This window comes from Carlito syrichta, unplaced genomic scaffold (genome assembly GCF_000164805.1).
Source record: "Carlito syrichta isolate Samal-C Ts95f unplaced genomic scaffold, Tarsius_syrichta-2.0.1 Scaffold312501, whole genome shotgun sequence".
Lineage (NCBI taxonomy): Eukaryota > Metazoa > Chordata > Mammalia > Primates > Tarsiidae > Carlito > Carlito syrichta.
In genome coordinates, this window is record NW_007256597.1 from 332345 (window position 1) to 344567 (window position 12223).

The window sequence follows — 12223 nt, forward strand, 5'->3', positions numbered from 1 at the left end:
CTTGCCCAAAATGATAGGCTGGTCCCAGGGTCCTTTAACCACTGTATCCTACCACTTAAGAAAGTCCTTTCTCTTGCAAACTAATCCATCCTGTGGGAAGTCTGCTTCAAATAAAGCCAGAGGTTCCAGTTTTAGATTAGGCCCACTGAAGATTAAACTTTAAAAAGACACATAGCAACTTTGTCATTGTGGCCTGTTCTAGTAAAACTTTATGGGTGATGGGGGTGTCTACTTATGTAAGGGAAGCATAGTATATTAAGTGCTTAATATTTATGTATATTCCAAAATTAAAGCCCATTCATAGTATGGGCTGAAACATTCAGGTTTAAATGCAAGGGTCTTGGTAGAATTCAGTCTTCTAGGTAACTTACAGTTTGATTCCCTATTAATGGATGCTCCCATCAAAATTAAATCCTTACATCCAAATGTTTTACAGTTTCTTTTAAAAAGTGATTATGCAAACATTTACTACCCATCTCTTGCTGCCATTCAAAGAGCTTCAGAGTGATGAAGCCTGAGAAGCCATCATCTTAATTTCCACATACCACTAACTTCATCTTGGAACTTGAAAAATTAAGTTCCCCTTCCTAATACCATGATTTTCATCCCAATTGCGATTCAACATCCCTCACATGTATGAAAATACTTATTCCCAGCTCAGGGGCTTTGACACGCAGACGAGTCCCCCACTTGAAGCAGAGTAGCAGCATGCAAAGTACCGTGACAAAGGTATGCTAGGGTATTTCCATCCCAAAGAAGCAATGGTTCCACTCCTGTATTCATTTACCCCAGCAAAGTCAGCACATAACTGTTACTCCTCAGTTTTTTATTATCTGGCATGACTCCTCCAAAAACCAAGGCCATAGGTTCATCTCTACATGAGAATCAAAACAGGAATACAAAGGCATGCCTACTTTCCTCTTCAGAATGTTATTTTAAAAACTCATTTAAACAAAACATGAAAAAGTGAAACAGGCTGTGATTGTTCCAATTTCATCCCTTTCTCCTAAGTCTTAAGATTTTTGAACCTAAAAATGCCGATTCTTCAAAAATAAATGGTCTATCATGTACCATACCTGAAAAACGTTTCAAATAACTCATCTCATGGTTTTCACTGGAATAAATCATGTTCAATGATGGCAAAGGAAAAAAAAATTACGGTAGCCATGCAAAGTCTGTTTTCTAGCTTCCCCATTTTAGGATTCTAACTATGGCTTAAAAACCCAATGAACAAGTGGAAGTTTCCCTCTGTACATGGCTTTTATTATTTACATAATACAATATATCATCGATGCTGAATAGCATGATTATGTGCAATACATAAATATGAACTATCTGTACACGTCTGCAGATCTGAGAACTAAGGTACATAAAATTGAAAGCAAAACTGAACGCTCTAAGAAAAGTAAAAACTAGGACTCAACACTGCAATAAATCAGAAGTAGTGCCTTGTGTACATACTTAACTATTTACAGATGAAAACAGGCATTACCACAACACTAATCTAACTATGCTCATTTATATATAAAAAACACAAGTTTCATACATCACAAAAAACCTTCCATTATAACACAGAAGTGATATTACCAGACAAGCATCAGTGAAGTATACTGCCTTTTCTAGTTGTTATTGTACAATGCTGTAGATAATGCAGCCCATGCAATACACCCAAGAACACTAGAGTCCTACACCCAAGTACAATTAATATGATAAAGCAGCCCTCTGCAAGTGGTGCTGGATACCACTAAGAAGTCTACTGCAGCCATGTTGGTTATGATTTTCCATGCAGAAGGGTACAGTTACATTAAGAACTGAAGTCTTTAAAAAGCTTTAAACATTCTTTCTTGAACCAAAACATTCAACAAAAGATGCACATGAAAAATTAACTGTTCAGATACCTTTGCAACTTAAAATTCAGATGCATGTTATTCAATAGAGCTGCTGTATGTGAAAACCAAACGTAGAGTTTTAATTTCTTCTTGTAAACAAATTAATCCTAGTGCAGTTCTGTGCTATACATTTTTTAGCAATGAGAGTAATGCAGACATCTTCTGGTGCAGGCCAACACAGTAAGCTTCAAAGATTATCTCAAGACCCTGTTGTTGGCTTGATGGTTTTACTTATGACCAGTTGCGATGTTTACCTTTCACAGAATGTCTTGACAGCTTTTAGAAGAACAATTTAACCAGGCTTATATATGGCACCAAATATTGGTTTCACGGGAAGGAAGGTCTGATCCACTTTTTAAGTTTTCTTCCTGCTTCCATAGAACATGTTGTGGAAATTAAGAGGGTGAAGTTTAACTATGGTAGAAGTAGACTGCCAGTCCTTTTCTGGTGTACCATTTAAAAAAAAAATACAGGCACATAACACTAGCCAAAGATTATACCTTGATTACATTCCCAAAAGGCAGATATGCTGCAAACATGCAGAGATTTCATTTTGTTTGGCACATGGGAACTAAATTTTTTCCCTATTATCTGTGTATTTCACTTTGCTGTGCAGATTTTCATCCAATTTTATTCAGGGGAGGGCATATACATTTTGTCGGGCTGTATCTATCCAATTCTGCCTGTAACAAACACCCAAACATTCTACTAAAATATCAATTGTAAGACAGACAAGTGTAAAGTAAAACTCTGGAGAACATCAAAGGAAAATGGCCATGCATCTGCTCTTTAATGTTTTCCTACGATATATTAAAATAAAAACAAAATTTCAGTCTCTTCACAAGTAGTAATTTATATTCTCTGGATTTTTTCAGCCACGACAACTGGATTCTCTTTTCTGATTTTTGCTGCAGCTTCTGCTTTATAATCATATGGACAGTTGTGCTTGTCAGAGTAACGGTGAAGTCCACAAAACAAATTTCCACACCGGCAGTCAAACCCTGTACAAACAAGAGAAAGCAGGGTCACTTGAGAACGTCAAGCAATTAAGAGAGAAAAAAGCAAAAAAAAAAAAAGCCTTAGTCACTACAGAAAAGGAACCAGATTTTCATTGCTTTGCTACATGACAGTCAACTCTTGAAAAGAGCCTGTCACTTTTAATTGCCAATGAGTGTTTAACCGCCTTTGACATGATGAGAAGTCAAATAACTATGCTTCCTTTTCTCTTCCAAGGGCAACAGGGACTGTGTGAAGAGAGTGCTTGGCAAGCCAAATCACAGGAAGAAAACAAAACTTGGGCTATCTGCCAGTTAATTCTACCAGGTGTTCTCCTTCTGTCAATGTCTGTGGATGCAAGGCAGAGTAAAATTTACATAGGCTTTGCAGTATGGTTGATCTGGATTCAGAACACCAAGCCGGGTGTGGTGGCTCACACCTGTAACCCCAGCACTTTGAGAGGCTGAGGCAAGAGGACTGTTGGAACCCAGGAGGTCAAGACCAGCCTAGGCAACATAGACTTTGTCTGGACCAAAAAGAAAGAAACAAAATTTTAAAAATTGGCTGGATGTGACAGTGTACACCCGTAGTCCCAGCTACTCAGGAGGCTGAGGTGGAAGGATCACCCGAACCCCAAATGCAGTGAGCCTTGATCATGCCACTGCACTCCAGACTGGGTGAGAGTGAGACCCTGACTCAAAAAATAAATAAATAAAAATACACCCCATAGTACTACTATATTAACTGAGTAATGTTTCCTCAAGTGAAAACTAGGGAACTGTGATCATGAAGTTGAGATTTAATGGAAACATGTAAAAAGCACCTAGAATATTTTGTGCCTAGCTCAATGTAGGTGCCTACTGTAGTATAATACCTTTCCTAGGTATACAAAAAAAAGAATCAGAAGGGATAAACCTTAATCAATTTAATAATAAAAGAATATAATTTAGAGAGCCCAAAGTTAACAAAGGTTTCATATGATTTGGAGACAAGTGAACATTAAGCTCAACTTTTTCCGTGGTAGTGCATGCCTGTAATTCCGGCTACTTGGAAGGCTGAGGCGGAAGGATCGCCGGAGCCCAGCAGGTCGAGGCTGCAGTGGCCGGGTGCGGCCACTGCACTCCAGTCTGGGCGACAGAGCGAGACTCCAACTCAAAAAAAAAAAACAAACAAAAAACTTTTTCCTACGCCAGTATTACTTCCCCCACATGTCCTAGCCACTGATCAGGCAATTTTTTTTATGTGTAAGACCAACCAGTGCCTTAGTAAAAGACAGCATACACTATCTTACGTGTTTTTTAATACCTGTAAGACCAACTTTCTTCCTACACATGAAACATCTGTTCTTCTTTGGTTTGGGCAACTCAGGTGCTTTTTCCTCACTCTGAGAAGTACTGGGCTGAGAAACTGATGGACTGGGCTGAGTGACAACTGAAAAGTAAGAGGATAAAAGTAAGAATTTGCCAAGGATTCACTAGCTGACAATTATCTAAGTAAGGGGAAAAAAAAGAAATTTTAAGAGAAACTATGATTCTTATTGACAATGCTTCAAGAAGCCCTCCCTAAAAGTACAAACGTTACATAGAAGCTTCCACTTTAAGAACTTCTTTCAAATCTGAAAATTTCCTGTCAATCACCATACTACTACTTGTTCCTCTAAATTTTATAAAATAACTCAAGAAATTCCTTAACTCTTAACAGTCAGTACTAAAAACAAAATCCAAATTCTGTTTAAAGAGTTGGGAGATATTCATATGTTCAGTGCCCACATTGCAAATTTCCTAAATGTAAAAACTTCTCAACTGAGACAGTTCATTACTTTTCAGTAAATAAAGTGGCCAAGTTCGAGGCATTTGGCTATAAAGGCTAATCTGATTTTATGCTTACAGAAAAAGACTCTGTAGATGTAAATAGCAAATTTTAACAAATAAAACCCAAACTAATCACTAAAATTAATTTCAGATCCAAAATTTTCAATGTAATCACTTTTGCCATTTTCACAAGTACACTACATTCTCAATTGCAGAAAAACCTGGAAGTTTTTTTAAACTTAAAAAAAAAAAACAAAAAACAATTTGCCAACAGTCTTCAGAAAGTTACTTGAGAAGTTCTGATTTTATACTAAGGATTCCACAGGCAGCATAAGAGCCTTCAAAGTACTTATATTTTTACTGTGATACTTGTCTAAAAACAGGTGTTCCATTTGCATAGGCACAGTAGGATCTACAAAAAGTTCTACTTTTTTCCACCCTAAAAGTGCTTTAAGTTTTAATTAATGCATGATTTCAACAGAATTTATTACAATGAACTGTATTAAAGGCCCACATTATTACTAATTATTTGAAACAAAATATCAAAATGTACTTATATAAAATTCAAATACACCTGAAACACTGTAAACTCTTAAGTCTTTGTATTAATCAAAACCGTAACAGCAAATTTATGTAGGCAATGCAGAAATTTCTGCCTAAATGCCAGCACCAATGCACATATCCAAGCTCCTAGAGTAAGCTGATTGGTTTAATGACAACTTACTCTAAGACTATGCCCGTATGTACAATTTATTTGCACTAGCAATATACCCAGAGACAAATCGTCTAATATTAGACTAATGGAACAATATTCCACCTACTACTTATTCTGAAAAAGCTTCTATGACAATCTTAATTTTTCCTGATAAGGGCAAAAAATAATCTATGAAAACAGTTGTGAAGGGGAGAGGGTGTCAGCCATTTCTTTGGCCACAGATGAAAAATGAACAGCGGTTTCTGAGACATACAGGAAGGGATATAAGAAAAATGATACAAGAAAGGCATATAGCAGTGAACCACAAAATGCCTAAGTAATAATAAATTCAGACAATTAGCTACAGCTCTAACCGAAGACTATTCTTCCAAGGTCAGAGTATTTTTGTATTAAAAAAAAAAGTACAAAATGAACACATCACAAACACCTATTTGGCCAGTTTTTTCAAAAGGATGGAACTCATTTCAAAATTCCACATATAAATAAGTTCACCTGCCTAACTTCAGAATTTGACCTTAACTTTTTAAGATTCATACAGTACAAATAAACTTGGCTATGGTGTTAGCAAAAAGCAAGCCTCCAAAGCAGACCACATAACCACTGATTTATTCTTCACAATAAAGTTTTATATTGTATTCAATCACTACTCTTCAAAAAGAAAAAATAAACTGAAAAAACTATGTACAGCTGGACAAGGTAGCTCATGTCTGTAATCACAGCACTTTGGGAGGCAGAGGTGAGAAGACTTCCTGAGCCCAGGGGTTCAAGACCAGCCTAGGCAACTTGGCAAGATCTCGTCTCTATGATAAATTAAAAAAAGAAAAACTAGCCAGGTGTGGTGGCTCATATCTGTAGTTTCAGCTATTTGAAGGCTGAGGCAGAAGGCTCACCTGAACCCACCAAGTCCAGCGTAGGCGACAGAGTAAGACTCCAACTCAAAAAAGAAAAAGCTACTATGACAATCTTAATTGTCAAAAAAGAAGCAACTATGTGCACTACACAAAGTATAGGTCTAGCATAGGTAATTCAAACAACTCAGTCTTCTTACAGCACGAGGATACACTTCTGGTTGTGCTATAAAGCACAGCTTCCAAGTCACCATCGCATGAAAACCACACTAAGAGTCTCACCGTTGCCCAAGCTGGAGGGCAGTGGCAAACTCTCAGCCACAGCAGCATCAACTTGCTGGGCTCAGGTGATCCTTCCACCTCAGCCTTCCAAGTAGCTGGAACTACAGGCACATGCCACTATGCCCGGCTAATTTCTTGATTTATTGTAGAGATGAGGTCTCATGAAGTTGCCCAGGCTGGTCTCGAACCCATGGGCTCAGGCAATCCTCTCACCTTGGCCTCCCAAAGTGCTGGGAAGTGTGAGCTACTGCGCCGGGCCCATACTGAGTTTTAAACTCCCCCAAAATATGACAGGGATCCTACACTTAACTTTTAGTGTTCAATATGCTTTTACCTTAAGTTTTCTATGACACTGACAATAACAAAACTAAATAATTACTGCTTTTGATTGTTTTTATTTATAGCCTTAAAATTTAACTTCTCAATACATTCAGTCTCACCATTACAAAGAGTAAAGAATATGACCATTTTACACTTCAAGATAATTTTAAAGACAGCAGTTCTTCCTTTGACCTATATTTTATAGCTTTCCTTCCTCTTTGGTCCTTAAATGGGAAGAATCCCCCACCAATAATTTCTTGCACTACCAAATTCAGAACTGAACTAGTATTAAACAAAAAGCATACCTGGCTCTGATACTTCTGTTTTCGGGGTAGTTATTTTGTCCTCTCTTGAAATGCTCATTTCTGTCATTTGCTGAGTTACAGGCAAGGCAGCCACAGGCACATTTCTATTTGAGTTCAAGCACACAATTTTTAAAGATGTTAAGGGTACTTTTTGGAGATAATGAATAAGTTGTCAGTTCAACTTTAAATTACATAGTATTTCCAACATGATCAAATGGAGCTAGATAACCTAAAAGCTAAAACAATAAAAAGGATGCCCAGCACAAATGGTTGATGAAAAAAGCAATTTGATAAATGGCTCATCATCTCAAGGCCGCATACATTTGTTAAGGTTACCATATTTTATGATAACAAAGTAGCAATGTTTAGCTGTGCCTGTAACTTGCTTAAGAGCAAAATGGGCAGCTCTGCCAAATACCTACTATGGCACTACAGTCTATAATCTCTCTAGACAATAACTAAGACTCAATTACAAAGAAACAAAAAAGCACAGCATTTCCAACACAATATCCTTGACCAGGTTAGGTAATATATGTGTTTACTCAATGACCTAAGAGTCATATTAAAAGACACTGAAATCCCTGATTATGCAACACATGCAAACCCAAGGGCATCTGATATATTTTCTTTATTACAGGATGGATAGCACATCTTGTTTTCCTTTGTAATATCATAAAAACTCCGAAATGTTCAGTCTTACCTTGATTTTTCAGATGAGCTGCCAGCAGCACCTTCACAGTTGTTTAAGCTAGTGTCTGCTCTCTGTACAGATGCAGAATCTGAGGTAGGACTGTTGGAACCACTAGCTGTCCCTATTTAAAAAAAAGGTTTGTAAGGAACCAATCAACACTACAAAAACACACACAGCATCAATACTTAGTAAGTAATAAATACTTGCATTTAATCAGGTTAGTGATTTAAGCATTTTCACTGTGGTGCAATCCTACACTTGAGTATCCAAACAAAAAAAAAATATTAAAAAGTCATATCCAATGAACATAAGTATGAAAACCACAAGAGAGGAAAACTGAAAAAAGCTAGTAGATGCTTGTAGATAGTCATTAATTCCTGATGCAGTCATATAAAGTAGTTGGGCTGCTCCTTATTTTGCAGCTCTTGTCAGGTCTTCTCTCCTTGGGATTTCAGAATTCTCAGTCTCAGGACCCAATTCTTGGTTCTATATTTTCTGTCCACCAGTTCTCCAAATGTATTTTTCCTTGGAAACAACTTACCCATTGGGCTCATTCTGCCACTATTCTGCTGCCTCTGAAGATGTTCTTTGTAGCACACAGAACACATTCCATTTGTCCTAGGATTCCCATAAAAGCCACATCCTGTACTACACAGCATGGGCCCCGGGGTCTGGTTAGTCTCCTGAGCCATATTTTTCTGCTATAAGCAAAACAAAATTTTAGAAATTAGCATGTTACCAAAATAAAATTAGCATGACAGAATCACCAGCGCACCTGTTATTTCTAAATAAGCTTAACAAAAGTCTGAACTGTGTTCATTACTAGAGACAGCGGAGATAATTGTAAATATTTTGTTGCCTATATAAAAGAAACTGTTTGAGGACCTCCCCCCAACAATAAATTTTATCATTAAATATTAAGATGTATTTTTTTTAACTGTCACTATTTTTGGTTTCAATTTCTGAAAAGGTTAGCTTGCCAGGCATCAGGGTCATGTTTTAATCAATTTGGGAAACTGATATCTTTAGGCTACTTTCTCTGCTCTTCTGTACTGTACACAGATCCTTTTAAATGTTTTTACTTCATTGGTTAATTGAAATTAATCACTGACTCTGATATTTTTGAGTGGTTCTTTAAACTGACTGAATATTGGCTCTGACCCTACAGTTATCATATAACTCACACCTCAACACACTTGGGCCTCATGAGTAATTTGACAATTCTGCTATAAGTGAGGGCACCTGCATATTTTAAATGTTGAAACATTCTTTATAAAAGCTGAATAGAGGGACAGCAGCTCTTTCTTGCTACCCCGGCACCAAGTGAAGCTCTAAGAATTCAGAGGTCAGCTGCTTATGAAACTCATATTATGCTCTACATTTGAGGTGTGAGAAAATGTGTTTCAGAGTACTTTAAAACCAGTGCCTAGAAACCTACAATGCACAAATGATAACACACAGACTTCTCAGTCAAAGGCTTCTATTAATCAACAAGTTAGTGCTTCCTCATACCAGAAAATAATGAAACCTTCCCATTTTCAAATTCAATATAGTCAAGCAAGGCAATTTAAATACATAACCTTTAGTAATGGTTAATATTTAATGCCATATTACCAGAAACAACTTTTCAAAGGAACCTTGCTTTTCCAGAAGTCTTGTTAAAAGTAACACAAATACAGTAATGCTGTGCTAAACTTAGTACGTTTTTCTCTGGTAAAAGAGAATACACATTCAAGAAAAATTATTTTAAAAAGAAAATTGTGGTGAGTTTTCATGTCATCTTAAAAGCACATTTGATTAAAGGGTAATTTCTGTGCTGTAACTTGTGGTCACAGTCATTTTTTTCTCAACTACCATGCACTAGAATATACTATTTAGCGAGTTATTAAAACAATGTTTTAACAAGAATTAAGTCCTTAACAAAATTATTAAAAAGGGAGGAAGGGACTAACCAGTTTTGACCTGGCCAGAGCCCTGATAATTACTCCCCAAACCACTGAAATGACAGCCATCTTTCCTTTTGTTAGCAAAAGTGCACCATAAAAACATTTCAAGCCAATCAAGCTTATATGGTGAAGATGCACAACTTGCTTTGAACAATAGTACTAATTTAGTTGACACTGTCTCTTTAAAAAGTAAGTGGAATTTAGCTGACTCATTTGGAGCAGAGTAGTGTAAACATTTCAACATCACTTAGGAAATTTATTAATAAACACTTTCAGCAGAGTTTTAACATGTTGAGTATATGAGCAAAAACGATTCAAATAATAAATTATATATGTATTTGTATGCTCACCACGCTCAAAGTATGCAAGAAGTTGGGCCATTCCTGGAAGCCAGTTTAATTAGTAAGCTAGCTCACATTTTTCTATAGTAACTTCGGCGTCATCTGATATTGGCTTTAAAAGCAAACTGGCCTAAGTTTAAGATCAACCTATTAACCCACATTCAGTAGTTAATCTGATTCTTAAAGTCTGTTTTAGACGAATAAAATGGGGGAGACCCCATCTAACGATTTCAAAGTACGCCAAAATTCAGGGAACGCATCTACCTTCAATTCATTATAAATAACTGACACCCAAGAGACACCAGGCATTAGTTTCCTACAAGGCTTCTCATCTTTTAGATTTCTCCTAGAAAGCCAGCTTTTATATGCCATCACATGTGCACAGCTTGCTTTAATATTTCTCAGAAGCTTAGATCACATGGGAGGGCGCTTCAGCCTGTCACAAGGCTGCAATGTGACAGGCTGAGCTGGATGGAGGCTCTCACATAAAGCCTAGTCAACAGGGGCCTCTGAAATCAGCTTCTATTTATATCTCAGAGCCTGCCAACTCCTACACAACCCGGAGAACTAAGGCTGCAGCGTTCATGTATCTAACATAATAAGAAAACAAAAAAGGCTGTTGCAGTTTTTTCTTTCCTAACGTAAGGAGGACTAGAACAATCTCATTAATTCAATCTAGATGATACAGGCATCATTAATCACACATGAAGCTAAAATGGCAGGGTTGTTTGTAAAGAACTAAGCACAGCATCAAAACAAAGAATTTTCATTTAAGTGGCAATTATTTGGGGATGAAGTAAGTGTTCACCACTAGGTACTGTATTTCCCTCCCATCTGTAAGTATTTTAGAAAAATACATGATTACTATTACCTTTAAAGTAGTTAGAAACTTGAACATGCATATTTTTACAAAGTTTATGGCTTCTCATTTAAAGCTTAGGGGGAAAAAAAAACCCTAGGTGTAACTTGAAAATTCTCCAACCCCAAATATGAACTAAGGGCTTTTACACCATGTAGTTCCTTCGGTGCACATGACATTGTAAGTCGGCAAGAACTCCCACTCACCTGGGAGTTGAGACCTGAGTTCTAGTCTCTAATCTGCCACTAACTAAGCCAGTGACCTTGGGTAAGTCCTTACTTTCCAGATTTCAATTTCTTCTTTGCCACAACGAAGCAGGTTGATTTTTAAAGGTTCCTTTTCAGGGTTTTAATATAGGGCCTGAGAGAAAACAGGGGCGAACTACAGCAAACCCTTACATGGGGGGGGGGGTGAGTGTATTTGAAGAATAAACTTGAAACACAAAATTGCAATATTTTCACCAACCGAGTTCTGAAATGATTTCGAAAAGCCACCACCCCTCAAATAAGGAGTAAACTGAAATTTATTTAGGTTTTAAAAAGACTGTAAATTACCTGAATCCCAGGTTTTTGGAACGGGACGCTGTGACCTATATACTACTTTACCTTCCTATCTCCTTAGATGGTATGCTTAGGAGACATTCAATCAATAAAAACAACCGACTCTCCCCAAAACACAGCTCCACCGAGTGCGGGGAAAGCGAGCAAAAAACGTCATGTTCGCCAGCCTAAATGCACGGAACAAAGGGGGAAGGTGTTCCACTTCCTCCATGAAAGCGATCTTGGAGAAACCGGGCGAGCGACGTCGGGAAAACTAAAGGACGAAGACGGAGAACCCCCGGCCCCACCTTCCAGCAGACTTCGGAAGTTCGGGTCCCACTGGCCCCCATCTCCCCTCCGAGCAAAGGCCTCGCGAGGGAATGCCCGGCAGGGCCTTCTCCAAAAACCACTGAGTCATGCAGAACAGCGGCAGCTCCGCAGGCCCAGCCGGCCCCTCGCCGACCCGACGCCGCACGGCTCGCCCGGAGAGGGGCAGGGGTGTGGGCTGCGGCGGCTCGGGGGCGCGGCCGCCGCCGCCGCGGCGTCTTTGTTTCTCCGGGCCCGGCGGCCCACGCCGGGCGCCGCCGCGGAGGGCGACCGGGACGGAGGCGGAGGCCTAAGCCGGGCCCCGCCGAGGTTGCACGCCGGGCGCTGCGCCCCCCGCCCGAGCTCGTGCGAGC

The 12223-nt window shown here is 38.5% G+C and overlaps 1 protein-coding gene across 2 annotated transcripts; it reads right to left on the bottom strand.

Annotated features, from left to right (window-relative positions):
- Positions 1 to 1241: 1241 nt before the first annotated feature.
- On the bottom strand, positions 1242 to 11481 carry ZFAND5 (zinc finger AN1-type containing 5). 2 transcript variants are annotated; one of them, XM_008069916.2, is made up of 6 exons: positions 11211 to 11481; positions 8400 to 8559; positions 7868 to 7979; positions 7168 to 7271; positions 4191 to 4316; positions 1242 to 2890 (listed from the first exon to the last, which is right to left on the bottom strand). In XM_008069916.2, the coding sequence occupies exons 2-6, from the start codon at positions 8548 to 8550 to the stop codon at positions 2742 to 2744; spliced, it is 642 nt and encodes a 213-aa protein (XP_008068107.1). In that variant the 5' UTR covers positions 8551 to 8559; positions 11211 to 11481; the 3' UTR covers positions 1242 to 2741. The 2 variants fall into 2 exon arrangements, with proteins under 2 accessions (XP_008068107.1, XP_021574186.1); XM_021718511.1 differs by having other exon boundaries at positions 8400 to 8556; positions 11211 to 11350.
- Between the last annotated feature and the right edge of the window lie 742 nt (positions 11482 to 12223).

Excerpts from the sequence above, each read along its gene's own strand:
- ZFAND5 (XM_008069916.2), bottom strand. The coding sequence starts at position 8,550 with ATGGCTCAGGAGACTAACCAGACCCCGGGGCCCATGCTGTGTAGTACA. Across the intron at positions 7,272-7,867 it reads AGCTCATCTGAAAAATCAAG|AAATGTGCCTGTGGCTGCCT; the intron begins GTAAGACTGAAC and ends GAACTCAAATAG. Across the intron at positions 4,317-7,167 it reads AACAGAAGTATCAGAGCCAG|TTGTCACTCAGCCCAGTCCA; the intron begins GTATGCTTTTTG and ends CTTACTTTTCAG.